Consider the following 25,207-nt stretch of genomic DNA (forward strand, 5'->3'; position numbering starts at 1 on the left):
GCAGCAGGGATCCTGATGATTCCATCCTCTGTTATTACAGTCAGTGGCTGGAGAGCCATCCTAAATCCTTCTTCGTGTCTTCTGAACCAGTGTGAATTTGACGTCCTCATCTCTGCCGGTGGTGGCAGGTTTGTGCCAGAAGGTAAGCAGCCCTTTAAGACCTCTAGTTAAGGTTGTGGGAGAATTTTACTTTGGGGGTTTTTTGATGCTCCAGGTGTCTTATCAACAGCTCCTTAGGCCTCTAATAGCATCTCTCCTCAACACTGGAGGAAACTTGTGCCTCTGGCCTTGTGATGAGCAGGTTCCCCCCTTCCTGTCTACTGAGCACCTGCAGCAGATAGAATAAAGGGCAAAGCTATAAGTTTTCTAGGAACAAACAGGGCAACTCAATGCAGATGCAGTCCATTTGTAGATATGGTGCCTAGCCAAGTGAAAGGCCAAAGCATTATTGCAGATTTTGGGGATGGGAGACACTTCCCCAAACCTCAGCTTTTATGACACTCAGAATTCAGGGGAGCCCTGCTTCCTATATTTTTGGTTGTTTGGGGAAATGTTTGTACAGTATTAATATTTGCCCTGGAATCTGCAAGTTGAGTGAAGTAGAGTTAACTGAAATTGCCTCTTTTTGTGTGTGTTTAAATTTATATACTGTTTTTCATTTTGTCACTTGGGGAGTTGGCCTAGAGACCATATGTTTGACACTTAAGGTTTTGGATTCAGGTAGGTAGCCGTGTTGGTCTGACACAGTCGAAATAAATAAATAAAAAATGTCCAGTAGCACCTTAGAGACCAACTAAGTTGGTTCTGGGTATAAGCTTTCATGTGCATGCACACGAAAGCTTTTACCCAGAACCAACTTAGTTGGTCTCTAAGGTGCTACTGGACATTTTTTTCCCCGACTTAAAGTTTTGCTTTCATCTGCTCTGCTTCTCCTGATCTCCCTCAATACCAAATCAAGGGCTCCTCAGGAGGGCTTTAGGTGCATCGGCAAGAGCAGCTGCCCAGCCTACCACAACGCCAACCACTGATAATAGCTTGGGTCATAAAAAAATCTGAAAGGCATCTTGCCTTGGGGCAGGAGAGGAGATGAAAAGCAAAGCAAAGGGAGAGGGAACAATCTCTGTAGACGCTTTGGCACCAGGAAGCTTGCTCTGGTGGCAGCTTTTACTGGGGCTTGCCCAGACCATTTTCAGAGCTGACCTGCCACTCCACTCCAGCATTTCCTTGCCCCTCTCCTTTCATTTCCCACACCTTTATAGGAGTGCTGCAGTATTTTTCAAGCCCTACCAACAATTCCCCAAACAGAGAGACCCAATTCGGCTTTTGTGAAATGCTGCCAGCATTTCAGATCGTAACAGATGAGTACAATTGCCGTCCTGCCATGATGCTGAGCTTTCTCTCAACGTTCAATCAGAATTCCTCATGGTGTCACCTTGAGAGCTGGTAAATCCCATGCAACTCTTCAGATATCTTGATATTCAATGGAGCTGGCGTTTGCTACTCCACTACTAGAAATAGAGTGGCTAGTCTGGACACTTTTGGGGTGTTACCATATTTCAGATGAGGGAACAGGCCCCCAGTGGCGTAGCGTGGGTTGTCAGCACCCGGGGCAAGGCAAGTAATTTGCGCCCCCTAACCCATGGATTTACGCCCCCTAACCCGTGGATTTGCGCCCCCTAACCCTAACCCCCAGATGCTGCGCCCGGTGCGGCCGGCCCCCCCTGCACCCCCACGCTACGCCACTGCAGGCCCCATGTTCTGTTCTTCTATCCTCTCCCTAGTTCTTTCACAAACTGCCAACCCTTCCCTTTCCTTCAGGACTAGTGCTCTTTGTGTGTTTATCTCCAGGCTTTAAGCGGAAGGAGACCCGTGGGAAATTGGCCATTGGCATCACCACCAACTTCGTTAATCACCACAGCAGGGCTGAGGTGGAGGTGGCCGAGATCAGCGGAGTGGCTCGCATCTACAACCAGAAATTCTTCCAAAATCTCTACAACAAAACAGGTCTGGGCTAGATGCTTCTTACCTATAGTTAATGACACTTTCCCCTTGTGCCTTCAATAAAATCTATGTCATTCCGTAGTTTGCAGTGAGGGAAAACGGGGAAGCCCACACAGCAAATGGAAAAGGGTCAACCTGTTTCAAATACCTTTTTGACCAGTCCTGGATCCTTGCCATTTTGGATACATTCCAATAGAAGCTGAATAAATTATGTAAATCTGCTTGTTTGGGTAGTTTAACAAATCAGGCTTTCTTAGCATGGGATTTTTGGCAGATAGGATATTTGTTTCCTCAAGTGCCAACTATATAAAGCTCTGTAAGCACAAAGGAAGAGCTCTGTTGGATCAAACCAAAGACCTGCTTTGTCAAAAATCCTGCTTTCTTACAGTGGCCAACCAGATGCCTTTGGGAAGTCTGCAAACTGATCATGAGGGCAATGGCCGGCCTCCCTGACTGTGGTTCCCCAGCAATTAATATTCAGAGACACGCTGCCTCTGGTCTTGAAAGCAGCATGCAGCTATCATGACTAGTAGCTATTGATAGCCTTCCATGAATTTAAATCCATGTAAGCCATCTTACATGTTAATAATAATAATAATAATGATAATAATAATAATAATAATAAATAAATAAATAAATAAATAAATAAATAAATAAATAATTTATACCCCGTCCATCTGGCTGGGTTTCCCCAGCCACTCTGGGCGGCTTCCAACAGTACATTAAAATACAATAACCTATTAAATATTAAAAGCTTCCCTAAACAGGGCTGTCTTCGGATGTCTTCTAAAAATCTGGTAGTACAAAGTACCATGTTGCATCAACAGAAGGCTTTCCTCTTGTGCAATAGAAATTCCCTCCTCTTCTCCCTGCTGTGTGTGTCCTGTGTTCCCCCAAATCTACACCAGAGTGTTGGGGAAACCCCTGGAACAGATTTAGGGGCACAGGGGGAGAAGAGGGCAGAAGAACATGCCTTTGCCCAAGCAGAAGTCCTTGCCTTCGTGTAGTGCTAGGCTGAAAACAGCCCCCAGCCTTTAACCTTCTGCTTGTGTTTGAACAATTATAGGCATTGACTTGGAAAACATTGTCTACTATAAAGACGACACTCATTACTTCGTCATGACAGCCAAGAAACAGAGCCTGCTGAAAAAAGGAGTTATCTTAAATGTACGTATAGAGACTGAAGCTCCTGCAAGTACCATGTGGGAGGGGATGGCGACCCAAAACCATCTTTTGAATTTGCATGCTTTGGAGGTGAAAAATCCTGCCAGGCCGAGAGCTCATTGACACACCCATAATCTTGAACTCTGCAACATTCCAACAAGATTTTTTTACTATTGCTATGGAAGATATCTTGGTCTCCATTCATTTCTAGGACAAGTCAGACATAGAGAGCCTGCTGTCTCCAGATAATGTGAACCAAGAAGCTCTTCTTGCTTACGCCAAGGAAGCTGCCAACTTCTCCACCAATTACCAGCTGCCTGATTTGCAGTTTGCACTGAACCACCGCAGCCGCCCAGATGTTGACATGTTCGACTTCACCTGCATGAGCCGCTCAGACAACGCAGCTCTTGTGCGTGACTGCAACGGCGCCAAGCTGCTCATTGGATTGGTGGGGGACTGCCTGGTGGAGGTACGTGTCCCCATAATGAGACCACAACAAGCATATGGACAGAGTCCTTTTCACAGTGGGAGAGTGGGTGTGGTGGTGGTGCATCTCAACCATCCTTGATTGCAGTTCTCATTCACTTATCTTTCCATATGAACTGACCTACTTGTTCAGAAAAATCACATGGCACACTGCCTTGAGATTGTACTGGTTCAGTGGGGAGCGGGTGGTGCTGTGGTCTAAACCACTGAGCCTCTTGGGCTTGCTGATTGGAAGATTGGCTGTTCAAATCCGTGCAATGGGGTGAGCTCCCGTTGCTCTGTCCCAGCTCCTGCCAACCTAGCAATTCAAAAGCACACCAGTGCAAGTAGATAAATAGGTACCACTGCAGCGGGAAGGTAAACGGCGTTTCCGTGCACTCTGGTTTCTGTCATGGTGTTCCGTTGCACCAGAAGCGGTTTAGTGATGCCGGCCACATGAGCCAGAAAGCTGTCTGTGGACAAACGCCGACTCCCTTGCTCTGAAAGCAAAATGAGCACTGCAACCTCATAGTTGCCTTTGACTGGACTTAACCGTCCGGGGGTCCTTTGCCTCATGCTGTTTTTTTAATTATTATTTCTTGTTCAGAAGTGGAGAGGGTTTCGTTAAAAGCTTTCTCATCTTAAAAAATTGCTGTCAGTTGGGAAATGTAGGTTTAAACAATTTGTGTGAAGTTTGTTGTAACTGCGTTACATGGGAGCGTAACTTTGGGATTTTTCTGACACTGGCTAAGCTTTCATTCCCATTGATTTCTATGAGTGTTTATAAACTTGCATTACAGTCAATAATGCTGTACTGATTAGAAAAAAAAACCTTTCCTCTTCCATGCGTTGTGATGGGAACCGTTGCAGAAAATGTGTTGAAAGCTGAAATGTTCTTTAAAGGATGGGAGTTAAGCAACCTGCTATCTTGTTTTAAATCTGCATGTTTCTCAGACAGACTGTCTTTCACCTGGACTTAGCAAGGAGCCATGTTACTTGACTATCTGGGCTTGAAGGCAAATCTGCTCCTGGATTTTGTGAGGCCTGAGGCTAACCTTTGGCTGGGGACCATATGCACTGGGTTTTTGTTTGTTTGTCTTTGTTTTTTAAATAACCCTGCCCTTCTGTTTGTCTAGCTTGGAGGGCTTGTCCAACATCTGGGAAACCTGCTGTCTCTGATCTAGCACTTTATCCTTTGCACTAATTCACTTCACTATGCAGCCCCCTTTATCTGGCAAAACAGAGCTAGCCAGCTGACACTTGGTGTGAGTGGGGAGTGGGCCCCCATTTAATGCAAACGTTTGCCAAAACAACATGCAGCACACAGAGGGGCTGCTGTGAAGTAACCATGACTGCCAGAATCACTCTGGAATCCCAATTTCCTGCTGCGTTTTTGATGCAGCTGAGCTGTTGGCCAACGTCTGCTATATCTCATTGACTCATTTTGCTAAGAGACCCCAAAACATCTCTTTGTTCTTTCTCTCTCTTTTTGTTTCCCAGCCATTCTGGCCTTTGGGCACTGGTGTGGGCAGAGGGTTCCTGGCAGCTTTCGATGCTGCCTGGATGGTGAAAAGATGGGCCTCGGGGATGCCCCCTTTGGATGTGCTGGCTGAGAGGTGAGCACTCTGAGAAGGGGCATTCTCTGCCCACAGTGATGGTGGGGTGACTGGCAATGGTGGTGGTATCTTGAGGTCTATAGATGTTCCAGGTTATGTGTTCAATGTAGGGAGGAGAGATATTGATACAGTGAGCCAGGACTGCCTATTTTGTCTAGAAGTAGTGCTTCAGAGTCTGGGGCAGTTTTCTCCCACTGAACATAGACAGTCTTTTCTGAAGGGTCTTCTGCTTCATGCTCTCTTGTTCAGTCTTTTAAGCCCTAGCCTGGTAGCCATAAGACACCAGGAACTGCACACAGGCAAGTGAGTGAGCTGGCCGAGCCCCTTTCTGTTCTGCTGCCCAACCTCAGGAAGTTCCCAGCATCATCTAGGAGACTGCAGGGCCATGTGTAACTGACCTGGAACATGGAATGGGGGACAGGAATGGGTGTAACTGTCTGATGTAGTGGGAATCTGAGAGCGCAGGAGAACTTGTTGATGCTGCTCACGCCACAGACCCAGGCAAAGGGTGAGGAGGGACTGCTGTGAAGATAAGAAGAGTGAGAGCATGTCAATCTTCCTCTTTTGCCTGAAGGCTCCTGAATGCTGAAGGCTGTGAGTGCCACGTACACAATGTATCTTGGTGCTGAGGGACTAAGAGGGGGGCATTCCTGCTTAATCTCCATGCAGGGAGAGCATATATCAGCAGCTGTCGCAGACCTCACCTGACAACACCAACAAGAACATCAGTCAGTACAGCATTGATCCTACTACGCGGTACCCAAACATCAACCTCCAAGCCATCAAAGCCTCTCAGGTATCGCTATACATATAGGGTGGTGGTGAAGAACACAATATCTCCTCCTTTTCCTTGTCAGTTTTCTGATGATTCTCTTTGCCTCATTCACTCCTCTTTGCAGCTTTTAAACACTGGCACCATGCCACGTCCCTGAGCCATGTTCCGAAAATAACAGAAATGTATAAGAACGCTGGCATTCGCTGCAATAGGGCTTGGAGAAGAGACTCCCTTGCAAGACGTCCTTTTGTGCTGTTCTGGCACTGAAGGCTGTTCTTTGCTGAGTAATGGGGTGTGGTGTGTTTTCCAGGCTGGGACGCTAAGGGCCACACAGGAATTGTTTGGGCAGCTGCAGACCTGGGGGAATTAGCTGGGTCTTGTTCTGGATCCAAGCTGTGGTCAGTGATAGGAAATAAATAACTGGGTGCACCTGCTTCCAGGTTCGTAATCTGTATGTGACAGGAGAAATTGAAATGGATATGAAGAAAGGAAGAAGTCGTGGCAGCCCCGAGATAGTCAGCAAAGGCAAGTCTGGGTCATATTCTCCCCTGGCTACTGGTTGCATGGATCCACCTGAAAACCAGTACCAGACCCCTCCACACTTGTTCATACTCACTGTTCTCTCCCTTTAGATGAATTGGATTTCTCTGCAGCAGATCCTCCTCTTCTGTTTTTCTCTACCCATATGACCTCTCTGCTTGCTTTTCCTTCCCTAGGACTCTGCTTTACCCCCAAGCAGCAAATATCTGGGTCAATATTGCTGTCTCTCAGACTGGGATGTGGATCCCAAGCATTCACTCTAACATTCACTCTAACAGACTGTTCCTGGTTCTCCATAGACATGACACTGTTGCCTTTGCTAAAAACAAAACAAACCGAGATTCTGTGACAATGAAAGCTGAATAGGGTGGCTTCTTACGTATTAAGAAAATGAAGCAATGTGTATATATTTAGTTGTTTTGCAAGTTCCACTTTTGCTAGTTATGGGCAAGGCACCAATCTACCTCCTGCCCCCCTGAAGTCCAGTTTTAGTCACCTATTCCAGACCCCTGCAATGTAGGAATTACATTGCATCAGGAATCCCTGACCGATGGTCATCCAACCTCTATTTTAAAACTTCTACCACCTTCCAAGGTAGTCTGTTCCACTGTTGAACAGCTCTTACCATCTAGACATTGCTGACACATTTTTCAAACCTTCCTTTGTCTCCATAAAGGCTAGAAATGTCCTGTTTTGAAATAATGATGTTTGAGATTCTGGAGATACTCAGTTCTGCATGTGCAGAATCCACACCGCTCTGCACATAGATTAAACATAAAATTGGGAGAGATTCAGTTGAGTCTGGAACAAGAGACCCACTGCCTGCAGCATCCCAGACAGATGTTTGTCTGGCTTTGCTCAATGGTCTGTAATCTGCAAAATAGTCTCTGAATGCAGGTTTTCTTAGGAGAGAGGAATCGGTGTTAAGGCTGACTACTTTCAAGTGTTCTGGCATAGTGCATAGAGTCCACAAGTCAATGTCAACAGATTGTTACTAGTATATAGGAGACCTTTTTTTTTTTTTTGGCTGAGTTTTTGTTCTCTGATCTCAGTCCTTTTTGCAATTCTTTTTCTCCCTCCACCCATTCTCTATGGTTCCACTTCTGGAAGTGCTTCAGTTTTGTTATCCCAGAAGAAAACTGGTTCAGGATATTCCTTTGGGGGGAAAATTCCCAGGAATACACCTGCATTTTGGGCAATATTCCGATGATCCACAAGCACACAGCATACACCTTAGTAATAGAGTAGCAGAATCCAGTTGTCTTAATAGGGTTGAGGAAACTTTGGTCTGTTATAGTCAGCCAGCCAGTTGACTCTGGACTGTAACTTGGTTAGCAACATGGCTGGCTTGTCTTGGGGCTGGCTTGCCTCTTGGTTGGCAAGAAGCCCAGAACTAAGGCCTTGCCATATTTTGGCCTCACTGCAGGCATGCCAAGGTCCCCTGGAGAAAGATGGTCCAAATCTTTCCACAGTGAAGTTCCCTTTTATTCTGGTTTTATTTTTTTATGTTTAATATTTTATTCTGGTGTAAACTTGGGTGTAAAAACTTCTGCCTCCCAACAAACTAACAATGCTGAAACATTTCTGCCTACTGCATAGGCACCCTCTATTCATCTCCCAGGAGAAAAACACACATTTGTCACAATCTCTCACTCCCAAACTATCACTTCTGTGGGGGGAAAATCCCCTGCTGCCCAGTTGTTAAACAATGGCGAGGGTGTTTATCTATTACATTTTGCTCCAGTTGTAGCATTTTCCTTTCCAGCTTTCTATGAAATAAACTAAAAATGCCACAGAGTGCTCTGCATTTCTTGAACTGTTTTTCTGCCTTCTCTTACGTGCGCGCGCACATTTCTCTGTCCCTCTAGCTCTCCCTTCCCTCTTTAAATTACAGCTCTCTTGTTTCTTCTCTGTGTTTTCTCATATTTCCTCCCACACTGTCATTGTTTTCCATAGCCCAGTCTGTTCCCCTTGGCCTTGCCCTGCTTATGGAATAGCCCTTGTGATGGTTAGCAAATAACTGTGTGTTTTGGGAGGTGGGGAGATAATGTGACCTGCCTGTTCACCCTGGTTAGAAATGGAGTGCTAGCTACTAGGAAGACTTCTGATTCACTTCCACTCAGCTCTTAGGCTGTGCGTTGATGGATGCCAAGCTAAGGATGTTATTACAAGACTATTGCATGCTGGTGTGTAAATCAGCGGTGCAAATGATGGCAATGTGATTGTTGTGGGTTCCTGTGTGGCATCAGAGTAGGGTCAGTGGTGCCAGGCTAGCCCTGTGCTGTACTGCTTTTGATGGAAGCAAAGTATACTTTGGTGGTTGTTTTTCCTATCATATAACACCGGTCTTGAAAGACCTAGACTAGCTCCCAGTACGTTTCTGAGCACAATTCAAAGTGTTGGTGCTGACCTTTAAAGCCCTAAACGGCCTTGGTCTAGTATACCTGAAGGAGCGTCTCCACCCCCATCGTTCAGCCCGAACACTGAGGTCCAGCGCCGAGGGCCTTCTGGCGGTTCCCTCACTACGAGAATCCAAGTTACAGGGAATCAGGCAGAGGGCCTTCTCGGTAGTGGCACCCGCCCTGTGGAACGCCCTCCCAGCAGATGTCAGAGAGAAAAATAACTACCAAACTTTTAGTAGAAGACATCTGAAGGCAAGCCTGTTTAGGGAAGCTTTTAATGTTTGATGGGTTATTGTATTTTAGTGTTCTGTTGGAGGCCGCCCAGAGTGGCTGGGGAAACCCAGCCAGATGGGCTGGGTATAAATAAATAAAATTATTATTATTATTATTATTATTATTATTATTATTATTATTATTATTATTATTTTATTTATTATTCCTATTGCAACACAGCTGTGGTTTAGGCAAAACTTTTTGTAAGCATAAAAGCTGGCTGAAGCTCCCTATTTAGCTGGACTTGGAGTACAGCAGTCTGCCCTAATTCTAAAGTAGCACATACACAGTCTCATCTCTGTTGGTAGCTATGTGTTAGGCTTTTCCCCTTTTCTGAGCTCTGATAGAGGAGGAGAAGTTCAGACAATAAACCCCAATATGCTGCCAGACTAGGTACTGTACATTACAGAAATCCTATTAATTCCTATTAAACCGCTGGCCCACAGACTAATCTTGGTCTGCCAGGGGGTCCAGTTGGACTTATGAGGCCATTTCCCCTCCCAACCTATGCCCACTTGTCTATCATCTGATGTCACTGGGTGATGTCAGTGGTGGGAGGCGGTTTTCAATCCAGCTGGGTGTTTCTTCACAAGTGTAGCCCAAGCAGAGAATGGTGAGTGGATGGTTCAGTCCTGCGGGGTGCTGCTTTGCCAACCCCTTTCCTGTGGGTCAGCTTGGCTAGATGGGTTGGACTGCCCATCCATCAGTCATCTGATGCCATCAAGACATCAGAAGATTAGAGTTGGCCCCTGGGGGAGGGGGCGGAAGGAGATTGGGCAGAAAGGTTCCCAATTCCTGCTTGTCACTAGGTATATCTTGGGAACTGGACCAAGTGTCTCTCTTTCATGTACCCTTAGCTTGGTTTGCTCTTTCTCTCTCTCCCCTCCATCATCCTTCATCCACCCTTCTCCAGATTCCAACAGAGCCTATGAGGAGCTGCTTAGCTGGTGTCAAACTAATACAGCAAATTATCGTGGCATCAAGGTAGAAGACTTCACATCCTCCTGGAAAAGTGGCCTGGCCCTGTGTGCTCTCATACATCACTTCCGACCAGATCTTCTGTGAGTGAGCCTTGCCGGAGGGAGGGAGTGCTTGTGGGCACATTAGAGGCAAACTTTCTAAAGGCATAACAATTAGCCATTGCTGTACCGCCCAGGAAATGCTACTTCAGAGTGATTATACTGTCCATTTGTAGAAAAAAATATTTTAAATTTGTTGTGCAGGTCAACTTATTCTGTGGCTAAGTCCTTTTTTTCTAAATCACACACACACATATTCAGCAAACTGTATATCCCAAAGGTCTAAATTAAGGGCTAGTCCATATATGCCTGTACATCACTTTAGATCTTAATTCTTTATAACGCAGCTGAGAGTGTGAACGGACTGCAGTGAAATGTCTTATGTACAAAGTGATATGCAGAGATTTGCAAGAAGTTTGATCTGTGGTGGCTCACAGACATGCAAGTTGCCATTTGATGCTGGAATAGAAGCTGTGTGTGTGAGCCACAGATCTAGTCAGCCTAGAGATCTCCATTACTGACCTGGTGATTTGCTCCATTTTGGGAAGCTCAGCATCTATCCCCCACCCCGCCTCTAGAAATCACCACATGGTGCTGCTGCCTTTGTGTTGTGAGTGGAACTCTCCTACTCTATATAGTTCTACTTCAGAAAAGCAGAGCTGAACGCTTCCATCCTAGCCTTCCTTTGTGTTGGAGGTTCAGAACCAAGGGAGGCCCACTGAACCTCAGGTGCCAGGGACAAGCTAGGCCAGGCATGGGAAGACCTTGTAGCCTGCAGCTAGCTTTTGCCCTGCTGATCTAGAGAGGCACCAATTCTCAAGCCTCTTCCCCACAGCAACCATCCTTTCCTCTCTCCCTCTTACCAGTCACGGAGAGAGGGCGGCCATAAAGGTAGATGTGACTTTAAAAGATGCCTCTGCTCATGTTTATGTTGCCACAGAGCAGGGATGGGGAACTTCGGGCCCAGGAGCCAAACACATCTCTCCAGGTCTCTCCTGTGGGACTTTCCCCCCCATGACATCCTTTATTTTGCACCTCCTTGATTGCCTGGCTGGGATGTGTCTTGAGATCCGATCAGGCCTCTCACTTACCTGGATGGAGGAGAGAGAGGGAGGTGCAGGTGTGAAGAAACCAGCTACTGTACAAAGATAGAATTGACACTAATTGCTCTACCCACTTATGCTGCTCTGGTCCCCCTGCCTGCCACTGCCATGGGACATTCCCCCCAGGCTGTGGGTAGGGAGTGTGGTCTTCAGTCTAAAAAAGGTGCCCCACCCCGCCCACAAAGCAGTCTCTGCATGTTTTTCAATTCCTAGAGGGTGTTTCAGGGGGTTAATGGCCACAAAGCCACGGACTCCCCAAACTGGGAGTCTGTTGCTTCACAGTCTTGCCTGCCAGATAGGATGGCAGCGACATTTCATTTGCCTGTTTTTGGTGATCAAGAGAAGCAGGGAGTCTTCCTGTCCTTGCATAGTGAAATGAGATGGGAGCAAGGTTGTTAAAACAGGGATAGGAGGATTGCTGGCTGACACCCCCTTTTTTATATATATAAATAATTTTTATTAATTTACAACAAAAACAAAAGCACACAATAATTTCACATCCAATTTATAACAAAGTGTTTCTTTTCTGGACTTCCTTCAGCTTTTCCGTGAATCATCCATAGTCATTATTTAAGTTACGCATTCCTTAAGTTGTATTGTCATTATTTAAACCTTTCCTTTTCTATTCCCTTTTAACAATACTTCTCAAATTTCACAGTGCTTCTTTAAATCCCTCTAGCGTTATTTGTCCCTCACTCATACTTTCCAGATATTCCACAAATTTTCCCCAGTCCTCGATGAACTTTTGGTCTCTTAGGTATCTAATCTTCCCAGTCAATTTGTCCAACTCAGCATAGTCTAACAGTTTCATTCTCCATTCTTCCATCATCGGTATTTCCTGTTGTTTCTATTTCTGAGCCAGTAACACTTGCAGCTGCCACTGCATATTGAAAAAATTTACAGTCCTTTCTCTTTATCTCATTTCCTAAAATCCATAATAGAAAGGCCTCTGGTTTTTTTTTTATAAATGTATATTTTAGTATCTTCTTCAATTCATTGTATATCATTTCCCAGAAGCCTTTCACTTTCTTACATTCCCACCACATATGGTAAAAAGAGCCTTCTTTATCTTTACATTTCCAACACTTGTTACACGTCTTATACATTTTCGGTAATTTTACCGGTGTTATGTACCATCTATAAAACATTTTCATAACATTTTCTTTTAACGTCATACATGCTGTAAATTTTAGATTCTCCTTCCACAATCTTTCCCAGTCTTCAAATTGTATATTATAACCAAAATCTCTGGCCCAATGTATCATTACCGATTTAACTTCCTCATCCTTCAAGTTCCATTCTAACAACAACTTATACATTTTAGATAAAATTGCTGGCTGACATCCCATTACTGGAGGCAGTGCTGTGTGTGGTTTTCTTGTTTTGTTTAAAGTGAAACGTAATTTGTGTGACTGCCTCCTGGTGCCCACTAATGCACATGGCAGCCGCTTCACACAAGCCAGCTTGTCATGAGCTGGGAGTTGTGCTGCTATCATTTTTAAAGAAACCGTCACACACTTCACCTTCTGCTTCAGGTGTCTGGTTAAAGTTTCTCTCAGTCTGGACTAAGTCCTGTCAGTCACCTTGACTTTGTTATCTTCCTTCTCTAGAGATGTCAACGCACTCAACCAGAATGACCCCATTGGGAACAACCAGCTGGCCTTAGATGTGGCAGAGCAAGAGCTAGGGATCCCTCCGGTTCTCTCCAGCACTGAAATGGCTTCGATGTCCGAACCTCAGAGGCTTGGCTTGATCACCTACCTGAGCCAGTTTTATGATGCCTTCAAGAACTCTCCAGGTAGGGAGTCCCAAGGAACCCAGTCCTGGGGATTCTCCTACAAGGGGAGTGGGGAACCTTGTTTCCAGGCCTCTGCCTGGTCCTTGGGGACTCTTCCCAGGCCATTCCAGGTTCAACCTGCAGCATCTCCAGGTAGTTCGGGGACCCCTGAGAAGCTGCTGCCACAGTCCTTGTAGACAGTAGAGTACTGAGCTAGATGGACTAGTATCTGGCAGCTTCCCAAGTTCCTAAACACTGCATTCTCTCTTCCAGAACCAGAAGAGAAAAGTTCAACGCTTCTGTCGACACGTGGTACCAAGGGAGCTATCCTCTTCCTCAGCAAGCTTCAGAAAAGTCTCTCTCTTTCACGTAAACGTGCCCTGGTGAGTCTCTCTCCAAAGCCATTGCTAGCCCATCACCAGACATTCCCAGCAGTGTGTTTGTTTGTGCCTTATGTGCTGGCTAATGGCCCTTTGGCAGCTGGTATGATCTCTTCCCAGATCACTCTAGCCCTACCCATTTTCAGATGTCCCTAGTACAGGATCGGGGCGGGCAGTGGGGGTTACGTTTATTGCAGGAGCAAAGTGTCTTTGGCCTTCTGTCTTTTCTGCTGCTCCAAAGTCATAATTTTTGATTGCAGGAGAGCTCTGCAGTGGATGACCAAGCCAAAAAGACCAAGCAAGAGGCTGGGGTAAGTTCTTCTGTCATTGCACTTTGGGGCTCATCTGGTACTAGACAAGTTTTGGAGGATGTTGTATGTGATGATTCCACATGGAAGGTACTGGCTTGAAAAAATGAACATGAAATCTGCACGTGGATCATAGTATACCAAACTCCTGTGGTATTTCACTGCCTGCGGGAAGCTTTAGCCATCTGCAGTTTCCCACTGCATGAATATACGGGGGGGGGGGACTTTTGAGTGCGGCATCTTCACACATTATAGTTACATTTTGGGTTTCCTGTGAATTTCTACATGGAAATGCCTTTATTGCAGGAATATGGTTATGTGTGAAGTTAACATTAGATATGTCTGGGTCCAGAGTAGTGATGGGAATGGATATTCATTGCTTCTGAAAATTCATTGCTTCTGAAAAATTCCATTTTTTAATCCAGTCTGTATTTCAGGGAGTTTCATTTAAGGAAACTCCATAACCCTCCTTATTTGAGTCATTGCTATTGACTCTGTAGATTTTCTGACCTTTTAACACATGATGGGAAATCCAGTGCATGCAGTTTATTGACTGCAACTGCCACATGACTAATATAACTTTAAGACTGCAGTTCAAAGACTGATCCCGTGGGTCAAATTCCACCTGTGAAAATTGGAACTCAAATATCATTTGGGAAATCCCACCCTGCCTCAGTTCCAATTTGAACTTTGCTGTGGCCCACCACAAATTTATTTTTAAGTGCTCAACGAAACATTGATTTCCTCCCTTTTCACACAAAACGTTGCACCAGAATTCTGGCTGGAAGGATACACTGGAGGCAAGTAACAGTTGCGAGGAATTTGGATGCTGCCTACGAAGGCTGACCACTTGCACATACTCAGGTGGCTGCTGAATGTTCCTCCCTGTATCAGGCTGCAGGCTGCTAGCTCTCATGCATAAGCCAAGCTGAAACAGCTGTTAGGTCTGGAAGAAGCCAGATGTAACTGGGCAAAAAACAAAGATTTTTATTGCATTCATCTGCTGGTTACATACTGGCAGCTCTCTTCTCTTGAGACGCAAACCCGCCCTTCCTCTTATCTGACGGAAAGGAATGACTTGCTGGACCTTGCAGCCATTGTCTTGTTGAGGTTGTTTTCTTGGAGAAAGACATTGGAATGTAACTTGTAATGCTGCCGGATACGTTTATCTCACTCTGGATGGAGTGCGGTCATCGCTAGATGTCGGAGGCAGAGAGGCCAGAGGGCTGTTACCATTAACGGGGATGGGGGACCAGCGGCTCTCCCAGATGTTGTTGGATTGCAACTCCCATCATCCCAGCCAGAGCTCAGGGATCATGAGAGTTGTAGTCCAACAACTTGTGGATATTTGTTAATGTGTCTCATTGGGCTGAACCACGTATTTTGAAACCAAAGCACAAGATGACTTGGAACGTGTGGTCTTAAAGGTGTTGGTTTTTTGGCAGAGCCCTGTCACCTCCTCGAGCAGCGATGCCTGCTATTTCTGTGGAGATCGTGTGTACATCCTGGAGCGAGTCAGCGCGGAGGGATGCTTCTTCCACCGTGGCTGTTTCAAGTGTCGCCGCTGCAAGACGACACTGCGCCTGGGGGACTACGCCTTCAATGAAGATGACGGTGAGTGGAGCTGAGAAGACGTAGTTGGTTAGCCTGAATGGCACAGCCGTCAGTGCAGACGGGGGCATTGATTTCTCTGAAATCCAAACTGGCTGCCTTTCTTTGCATTGTGTCTCTACTTCCTGCAAGTGCATATCAAGATTCATTTGCGCCATTTGCTTTTATTCTCCTTGAGGTATCTGAATCTGCCCTGGCAGTCATGTTTATTGGCAAGTCAGGTGAATGCAAGCAACATACCCTACCTGATTATGGCTGTCTTGATTTTACTCCTAGGTAATTTCTACTGCATGCTGCACTGTCCTACCTCCGAGGACATAACTACACCCAGCAGCACAACCTCTGTCAGAGCAGCACGTAAGGTGAGTGGGATGGATGCCTTCTCAGAATTGGAGGCATTTGGTACTGACTAGCAAGGCAGCTCCCTAGCTGATAATTAACCTAGTAACTCTGTCCAGTAGCGTATTCCATGTTACTTCCTGTCACGCTCATGGGCGACAGCCTTGCAACTTGCTTGCTTGGAAAACCGGCTTTTTTGTCTCCCTAGGATTCCTCCAAACTCCTCATTCCTTCAGACAAAGGCATTCTGGACTTGGCTGCCGAGGACAATAAGATGGAAAAGGGTCCATATCAACCACGCCTGGATGAGAACCTGCTGTCTTTCGAAGATCAGCTGCCAACAGGTGAACCTGCAGAACTACATAAATCAGCTGCTGAAGGCCACAGCTTACTCCCAGCCAGAGTAAATGGAGGCTTTTGTACTATGAACTCATCCTGGCATCCACATCGTCAACCATTACTGGAGGTGGACAAGAAGTTGGCGGACTCTGTTTCTGAGGCTGGTTTAACTTCAGAGGTTGTAGGTGAAGGCAGAGATGGAAACAAGGCCAGTCCAAAAAGAGAGAGACTTGAACCAGAAAATTGGACTGGCAGCCAGTCCCAAGAAGAGACACGTGACAGCCTGGTGACAGGAATTCAAGGAACTGATACAGATCCTTTTCTTTCTGGAAAGGTGCCAACTGCTCAGAGCCCCAAACTAGAACAGAAGGAGTGTGAAAATCTCCCAAAGAAAAAGATTTGCTTGTCAGCCCTGGAAAAGCTTGAGTTATCCCGACTGAGTCCAATATCAGCCTCATTTCACTTTCCAGATATGAAAATAGAAGAACCCAGCTTCAGCACCATCTCAGAAGGTTGTTTTATTTATATATCATATGCCTTATCCCAAAAGTTTGGGGCAGACCATAAACATGGGAGGAAACCTCACCAAAACAGAACATGCGAGCCATTGAAATGGCTCCCCCACCTTTGATTTTAAACCTAAGTGTCAAAGGCCATGCTCAGCTGTCACCATGTGCTCTTTCCTGTACAGCTGCATATGGCTTCAGGGCTTCCTGAGTAGCATATCCATTTGTGTGTGCTGTGCGATGTTCATCCTGCTCACATGGGATTTCTCCACCGTGCAATCCCATATTAAAACACATTATTTTTTGTGACATTGAAGATTTAGCTTGTTGCTTCTGAAACGGAAGCCTTTGGGCTGTTAGCAGATCAGAGTTGCCTTCATTGTGGCCCAGAGAGCTGTTTACTCTGGTCCACTTCCATGGTAGTGTCTTCTAATAAACCCTCATCCTTTAAGATGAGGTGGTTTAAGTAGGTGGTGCTGGCAGCAGCAGCAGCAGCATTCTCCACATTGCCTGCTTAATCGAACTCACATAGCTTGCCAGACCCATTTCTGTTCTTCGACATGGGAGTTAACCCTCCCATATTGTGCTTTCCTGTTATCTTTCTTAACCTTTGTCCTCTTTCTGGAGACCATAAAACAGGAAGCACGTGCCCTGTTCTGTTAATGCTTCATAAATGTTTAAGGGCTATACTACCAGCATCCACTGGTCTCTATGGAACAGTTTTGTTTTGGGTCTCAGATCACTGCAGTACTAAATGGTGATGAGGAATTTCATTGTTAGCAGCGTTGGGCCCAGATTTTGATTGGTACAGAAGTAATTCTACCTTCACTGCCCGTATAAAAGAAGTGAACATAGCATCAATGTGCCTGCTTCCCCACTTCATTATATAAAACCAGTTCTTCTCTTGGATATCTCTAGCTATAAAAGAAAGCTTCACTCCACCCCCAGCCCCCAAATCACCCTTTAATTTATGCCGTCATTCCACAAGTCACTGGAATGAAATATTTTTCTCTTGTCCTTTTTTTGACAGATTCTCTGGAGATTGACAGTGACAGTGAAGAGGAAGAAGAGGAGGAAGAAACAATAAGCCAAGATCTTGCAGCATATATTGTGAGTGTAGAAGCCCAAACTTCAATTCCACCACAGCAGACAAGCACGACTCAAGCCACTTTCAGGACCATTTTCAGTAACTCAGGAGGGCTGTGTTATCATCACGACATCCAAACATAGCAAAACTGGGATAGCTCAGTTGGTAGAGCATAAGACTTTTAATCTCAGTGTCCTGGGTTCGAGCCCTGTGTTGGGCAAGATTCCTGATTTGAAGGGGTTGGACTAGATCACCCTTGTGGTCCTTTCCAATTTCAATTCTCTGCTTTTAACAGCAGGAAAGCATTTTCTTTCGGTTTTTCACATAATCTCTTCAGCAAATCATGGGATTCCTCTCACCACCGCATCTCTCAGAACCCTTCTGTTAACTCTACTTCTTTTTCTCTTCCCTCTCCAAAAAAATCCACTTTTCTCCCTCTCTGTAGCTCCTTTTTTGTTGTTTTCTGATTCAACAGGCTCACCTTCTCTCTTCTTTTTCTGTCTCTAGCCTGTTAATTTTTGTGTTTATATATTTTTTAAAAATATGCATCCCATCATTTGCTCTTCTCCCCCTATACTGTTACAAGTTTCTCCGCATCTGTTACCCCACTTCTCTTTCCTTACCCTACAGGTTTCTCTGTATACCCCCATCTTCATTCTCCTTTTCTTCCCCACACCCCTCCCACTGCCCCATCTCCTCCATCTCACTGGCAACAGGCCACAAGTCTTTCACACTCCCAGCACTTCCAATCAACAAAGGGAGTCTCAGAAGTAGTTGGCCAAGTGGTGTGGCTGGTTGGAAGCTCCAGTAGGCACCTTGTTATCCATGGAGCTCCTCCCTATCCCCAGTTTGGATGGGTGGTGCTAGGCCCTAAATTTATGACACACGATCTGGAAAAGGACCACAGATGAATATTTGGAATTCCCCCTCAAGGGGGCTGCAATTGGCTTGGGGGTCTGTAAGAATAGCAGCAGACATCCGTGTTCTGAAAGGATGACTAACAAGAACCTCACAAAGCCCTCTCCATTTTGCATTCTGGGCATGGTCCTGTCTACACAAGTTTTGACTGGAGAGTGAGTCACTCTGTCAAGACTTCTTGCAGCTGCAGGGTAGGCCAGACTTAGACTCTGAGCATTAAGTTGCTCTCGATTTTGCGATAACAATTCACTCGTCTTTTCCCCAGTGATGTCATACCAGGCACCTTGGGCTTGTGTATTTATTTTTGTACTTTCTTGTAAAGGGGCTGGGTCACTGTTGGTTATAGCTGCAAAGTATGCAGTAGCCTAGCCTTAAACTGTGGCTGCAGTTTAGATGGTGGACAGCGGCTTTTAAAAACATCTCATTTGATTCTTGCTTGTGTGTTGTGGCTGCAGCATTTCCTGAGCTTCACTGAAGAACCTCAGTATCCAACGTGGAAGAAGACACTGATGCGACGAGCCAAAGAGGCGCAAATGAAAAGGTTCTGCAAAGCGCAGGTAATACTTGCATGCTCCGCTGGTGGACGGGCATTGATACTTTTACAGGGATCGTCCCAGTGAGGAATGGGGCTGCAGAAATTAAGGGTGGAAGCTTCAGATACCTTGCAGCCTGCTATTTCACATCTCAGGCCCCGAGGCTGTTAGGTGTCTCTAGAGATTCTCCCTGTTATTATAAACAGCTGCACACTTTATGTGGTGAATGTTTGCTTGCATATATCCAAGCTTTACTACCATTTCCCAGAGAAAATTCATTATGTAGACATCCAGCTGTTCCAGGAAGGGTTTCCAGCACACGAATGCTTAAAGATTCACTTGGGGTGGGGAATCACCCTTGTTGTGTTTCCTACATAAAATGGGGAGCTGCCCTACACCAGGACTAATGATATGTGACACTGTTGACCTGTATAAAAAGTATTATTTAATGGATTTCTAATATGCCCTTACACACACACATACACACCCTTCCAAGCTGGATTGTAACAAATGAACGAATGACTAAAAGACAGTGTTCACTTCTAATGTGAAATAGCCCATATCCACTGACTTGATAGTACCAGTTCCTGGCTTTAGTATCACCCATGCATCACCTATTTTCTCCACCTTGGAGCCCTCTTCCTGTTAATTTAGATGTAAACTCTCACTTAGCTTCCCCCCACTTTTCCTCTTGTACCCTAGTTGCTCCCACTGTTAATGCCCCACCCCATATAAGTAGGTTAGGCTTCCTGAAACTGGAATGTGATGCACTTCAGAACATTGGGAGGATAACTCCCATGAATCCCAGCCCCAGAAGATTGGACCAGGTTCTTAATTAATCTTTATACCGTTTTACTGGTTTTTATGTTGTATTTTTTCATACCGCTTAGAGATGTTAAAGTAGGGTCGAGGTTTAGAAATGCTTTTAATTAATAAAACATCTCAAGCAGACCTGCTTCTGGAAGGGTGTATATAACTACTGTGTACTGCAGGTTTTGGTGTCTTCGGGTGTCTTCCCGTGTAAGAGTCGGGGTGTCTGTGCGACGTTTCGACGAGGTCTCACTCGTCATCTTCAGGCTGGTGCTTTCGGCTTCTTGTTACTGGAACAGAACTACTGTGTACTGTATATATACAGTTGAAGCTCACAGGTGCAGGATGTTTGGGTTACGTGGAAATGGTGTGCTGCTTCCTGTGCCGAAACACCTTCTGTGTGAAGCCCTAGGTTGACTATTTTGCTCATTCAACTAAATGGTATAATGTATTTCAAAATTTAATTTATAGAACTGTATGAGCGTGATGATTATAATAGTTATAAATCCTTTGTGAGTTATTTCACAACAGTTGATAGGTTCTAAACTGTTGCAAATGGTACGCACATATAAAGTTAATGGCAGAAATATTCAAGAGACTGTAAAATGACTAAATTACACTTATAGTCTTAAGTAGCCTGTACATCCACAGTTTCAGGTGCAGGAGGGATTGGATCATGCCCTTAGATTTTTAATGATGTAACACACGGGCATTTTTTGCTTCACAGACAATCATAAGCACTGCCAGGTTTTGCCAAAAAGTGTACTACTACCCTATAAGAGTTCCTGCCAGCTATTCTGGGAAGCTACCCACCCGTGCTTGGGTTCCTCTTCCTTACACTTTGAAATGCTTTCTTGATTTGACCAACTCTTTATTTCTTGGGCATTCCAGTCAATCCAGAGGAGGCTGGAAGAGATTGAAGTGACTTTCCGAGAGCTTGAACAACAGGGCATAGAGCTGGAGCGATCTCTGCGGGAAGAGAGAGGTAAGAGCCTGGGCTTCCGCCAAGAGAGATGGGGGTGAGGCTGCAGCCTATGGATAATACATGCAATGGCAGCTGTACTCCAGGGATAACTTCTTCCCTCCTTTATCCTCCAGGAACAGACGCTGAACTAAAACAATGGATGAACCAGCTGCTTTCCCTGGTCCAAAAGAAGAACAGCCTGATGTGCGAGGAGTCTGACCTCATGATTGCGTAAGAGACCCAGCCTCTCATAGTTTTGAGACCTGGTACTCATGTCAGTTCTGATCACAGGGGAGTTGGTACAGCACTGCTCCTTCCTGTACTATCACATGTAGTACTCAGTTTTTCTTGCTACCCCAGTGGCATCCTTCTGGTTCCTGCGCTACCTTGAATGCCGTTAACAACTCAACCTAGTTCATATTCAGAGTGCTGGAAGATGGTGTGTCACACAGACAGCATGAATAGAACTACTGTGCCAGTCAAGGGTGGGGAAGGGAGGTTAAGGGGTTTAGAGTTGCTCTTGGACTTACTAGCAGATCTTAGTCCCCTAAGCCATTTTAAAAAGTCGTTTTTGTCCCCTTTCCTTGCTTGGTTTTTAAACAGCTAGCTCATTTGAAACAAAACACATACAGCTGGCAGAATGTGACATACACCAGCCTTTCATTGGACCACAGCTCCCATCATCCCTGTCCACTGGCCACATGAGCTGGGGCTGATGGGAGCTTGAGTCCAGCAACATCTGGGAGGCTGATGCAGACCAGCAGTGGGAATTCTGAGAATGAACCCATGCAAAGTTGGCACTGGACCAGACCTTATGTTGAAAGTCTGCCATGTGTATATAGAAGAACTACTCCCCTGGTAATGTTCTGTAGATAGAAAGGCCTCTGTAAACTGCAGAAGTATTGGCTATCTCCCGGAGAACAGGACCTTTCCCTGGGAAGCTCCAGTTAGACAAGGCAGACATGCCTTATTCATTACTACTTTAACTCCTGCCCAATAGTCTGTTCTTAATGAGGCTTAAAGTATATGGATATTTGAGCTGACAGTATACAGAGGACTGTTACTAACAAAGGGAGAATCAATTGGAAGACTTCTCAAGAGTGGATCTTGTATACTATCATGAGCTTCTCAATTATAAATGACCAAAGTTCTCAGTTGTTGTTTTTTACCCCATAGGGTGCAAGAGCTGAAACTAGAGGAACAGCAGTGCCAACTGGATCATGAGCTGCGCCAATACGATAATATGGATGGTAAGAGAGAGTATAAGGGGTCCAGGTTTATACTAGGAAATGCAGAGAAACTCTAGAAATGCTTGCCAAGCTAAGTGGGAGCATATTTTTATTCATTCACAGAATTGATTACTGTAAATCAATTGATTGAATGAATGAGGGGAGGAAAAGGTCATTTAGGATGGATACACGAAGCAGAAGCTTGCTACCCTGCTATTTACTATATCTGATTCTCTTGGGCTTTAAGCTAGTTGGCAAAGGAACCCAAGTCTCTTGCATCAAGCAGAATTTTTTAATGCACTCAGTTATGCCTGCTGTATTCTAGTTAGAGCCCGTTAGCCAAGTTAATGAACTCTGGCATCTTATATGTACCTGCTTCTAATGGAAAACCTGAGTACCATTGCAGAAAGCAGTGCATGTGATTCCTGCCCACCCCCTGCTAACTTAGCATGGATTAATTATTCAAACTTTGAACCAGCTCCTTTGTTCTCATGATCTGTTGTTAGGGTTAGATATTTTCATTGTGTGTATAGAATGTTTCTAAATACGCACTGGTGATGGAGAAGACGGGGTATGTGGATTAATTTGTCCTAAACAGAATGCAATTCTGGGAATGTCATAATGGAGACAAGCTGTCTGCCTGATTTCACTTAACTGTTGAGAAGAATTAAATATACAGACGCTAAACAGAGATTTCATTCACAGCAGGGGTTGGGAGCCTGTGACTCTCCAGATTGTTGGGACTACAATTCCTGGCCAATGGGCAGAGATAATTTGAGATGCAGTCATGTAATATGTGGATGACCACAGGCTCCCTGTTTTCTATGCCATAATAGTGACTGACTTTGAGCCGCATTTTTTTTTTGTGTGTGTGTTTTTTAAAGAGACTTCAAAAACCCTAGAGGACCAGCTGAAAGAGAAGGAGATCCTGTCCCAGCTGCTGGAGGTTGTGAACCAGCGCAGTGCCCTAATTGAGATGCAGGAGAAGAAGCGTCTCAGTGAGCTTTACGAGCACGGACCAGCATTTGGGGACCTTGGGAAGATTTGAGAGTTGGCTATATTGAAGCTTTTGTCTTCGTGCAAAAGCTACATTTTAACACAAGTTCCGTTTTAACACGTATCTGCAGAGGACTGGTTGATCTTCAGCAAAGATCTGTCCGAGGCACCCCAGCAATAATGAAGGCCAAGGTGCTGGCTGCAGCTCTGTGCTGTAAGCATCAGGCACTTCAGTGAGTTCGTTCATTAGCAGCCTAGGTCAGCTGCCTGGGATTGAGTCCCTCCCCACCCCCCCAGATTAGTGTTTGGTAGCTGCTATTAGGTGTAAGGAGAACAAGCCTGACCTTGATGCGAGTGTTTTTAAGTAGTAAGACTGGAAATATGGCCCTTTTTATTTTATTCTTTTTGCCAATAAGTGATTTCATTATAGTGTGTCTTAAGATTGTCCTCCAAATTCTTCTTTACACTGGCTACAGGGAGACAACATTGCACATGTAACTATCTATAGCTGCCTGCGTTCTCCCCTATGAAAAAGGCCTCGCTTAGCAGGACAGCTCCTCTTTCATGCCACTTCAGGCAGCTGCAGTGTTTGCCACTTGGGTAGTAGGGGGCTGCTGCTGTGCAAGCGAGCATTTCTGCCTTCACCCAAGCTCCAGCAGGGCAATATTACTTGCACCTCCCACTCCCAAACTAGCATGAGATATTTGGAGGGGCATAAATGCTAAATAATTTAATATATAAACCAGGTGTAGGGAACCTGTGCCCCCCACCCAGTGTTGTTGGGACTACAACTCCCATAATCCCTGATCATTGGCTGGATCTGAAGGGAGTTGGGAATCCCAACAACACTAGCAAGGCCTTTCTAATATAAACAGTTTACAGGGTATTACTAGGGAGGGGGCACAGACCTGTCAGTTGGATGAGCAAGGCTGCATGCAGCCTGCCAGGAATTATAATAAAAAACAGCACGGCCACTGGAGAAGTGTGATCCTGTCACACAGTATCTGGATAGGCATCTTTGCCACTCACACTCTACTTACATGTGTAATGGATTGCCAGCTATAAAACCACACAGGTGTGGTCTGAATATAGTATCCCAAAGCAATAAAAGAACAGCCACTAGAGAAGAATTAGGGGCGCTGTTTCATCACCACAAACTGCTCCTGCAGCAAGCCCCTTTACAGAACCAGGGTCAGACCTCTGCGGCTGAGGAGATGGCTACCTGTTAGAACCAGAAGCCTGCCATGCCTGAACTGCTGTTAAGCCACAGCTCTTTTTACGGGCTGTGTGCTCCTCTTTCAATAAAGATGCATGGAGTGAGCTGGAAGTGTTGTCCTGCCTTTTCTCACCCAAGCTAATTTAACACAAGAAAAGAAGATATCCCACAGGTATCTTCTGAAGTTTTCTTGGGCTCTACTAAACTTTTTGAGAAGACAACTGTGATCCCTGCCTTTCTCTCACTAAATGAGAACAGCATGGAAGGGCACATAATGAAAGATATGCAGGTAATGTGCCCAGATGGGAGAAACCTCAATGAAAGCTGCTCTGAACCCTTTGAGGAAGAGCAGGTTACCGGTTAAGCTTATAAACAAACACTCACATGTATCAAAAAGATGCTGTTCTAGGCTGGACATGATTACCTACATGCTTTTACAGACCTGTCTGCTATCTGGGCTATTTGCATGCAGCCTCTCACAATGTTCTCAATGTAACCGTGGTTGACAACTACGTCTTCAGTAACACACCAAACACATTTTCTGCCTGCTAGATGAGAAGTACTTTTTGCCAGCTTGGCACAATGAAGAGGGGCATGGGGTGGTAGGATGGGGGTCATCCATGGTAAGAAAAATATATCTACATACCAAAAGTAGGATTCCTGGTCTCATTTGCATATAGGTCTCCATCTCTCCCAAGATGTTTTAAGCCGCTAAAAGGGTGAAATTCAGCCTGAAGACTGCTAATCCCAGCTTTACAGTTTGCCGCGGATGTCAAAGGAGGGCTTTTCCAACAGAAGAGAGTATTTAAGAGATTTTTTAAAAAGACTCACAATTT

General features: G+C 45.2%; 1 protein-coding gene across 3 annotated transcripts in view; it reads left to right on the forward strand.

Annotated features, from left to right (window-relative positions):
- The window catches only part of MICAL1 (microtubule associated monooxygenase, calponin and LIM domain containing 1), a 47,081-nt gene extending 22,599 nt beyond the window's left edge, over window positions 1–24,482 (forward strand). For all 3 annotated transcript variants that reach the window (XM_082228208.1, XM_082228207.1, XM_082228209.1), the window contains exons 5-24: window positions 41–142; window positions 1,849–2,004; window positions 3,068–3,168; window positions 3,377–3,634; window positions 5,131–5,246; window positions 5,916–6,042; window positions 6,462–6,546; window positions 10,150–10,297; window positions 12,969–13,156; window positions 13,409–13,518; window positions 13,776–13,826; window positions 15,269–15,437; window positions 15,711–15,796; window positions 15,982–16,624; window positions 17,649–17,728; window positions 19,079–19,180; window positions 20,858–20,951; window positions 21,065–21,161; window positions 22,107–22,180; window positions 23,044–24,482. In XM_082228208.1, the coding sequence (XP_082084334.1) occupies window positions 41–142; window positions 1,849–2,004; window positions 3,068–3,168; window positions 3,377–3,634; window positions 5,131–5,246; window positions 5,916–6,042; window positions 6,462–6,546; window positions 10,150–10,297; window positions 12,969–13,156; window positions 13,409–13,518; window positions 13,776–13,826; window positions 15,269–15,437; window positions 15,711–15,796; window positions 15,982–16,624; window positions 17,649–17,728; window positions 19,079–19,180; window positions 20,858–20,951; window positions 21,065–21,161; window positions 22,107–22,180; window positions 23,044–23,207 (2,951 nt within the window). In that variant the 3' untranslated portion in view covers window positions 23,208–24,482. The remainder of the gene's footprint in view (window positions 1–40; window positions 143–1,848; window positions 2,005–3,067; window positions 3,169–3,376; window positions 3,635–5,130; window positions 5,247–5,915; window positions 6,043–6,461; window positions 6,547–10,149; window positions 10,298–12,968; window positions 13,157–13,408; window positions 13,519–13,775; window positions 13,827–15,268; window positions 15,438–15,710; window positions 15,797–15,981; window positions 16,625–17,648; window positions 17,729–19,078; window positions 19,181–20,857; window positions 20,952–21,064; window positions 21,162–22,106; window positions 22,181–23,043) is intronic.
- The last annotated feature ends 725 nt before the right edge of the window (window positions 24,483–25,207 follow it).

Source organism: Podarcis vaucheri (genome assembly GCF_965113315.1).
Source record: "Podarcis vaucheri genome assembly, chromosome: 6".
In the NCBI taxonomy this organism is placed as follows: domain Eukaryota; kingdom Metazoa; phylum Chordata; class Lepidosauria; order Squamata; family Lacertidae; genus Podarcis; species Podarcis vaucheri.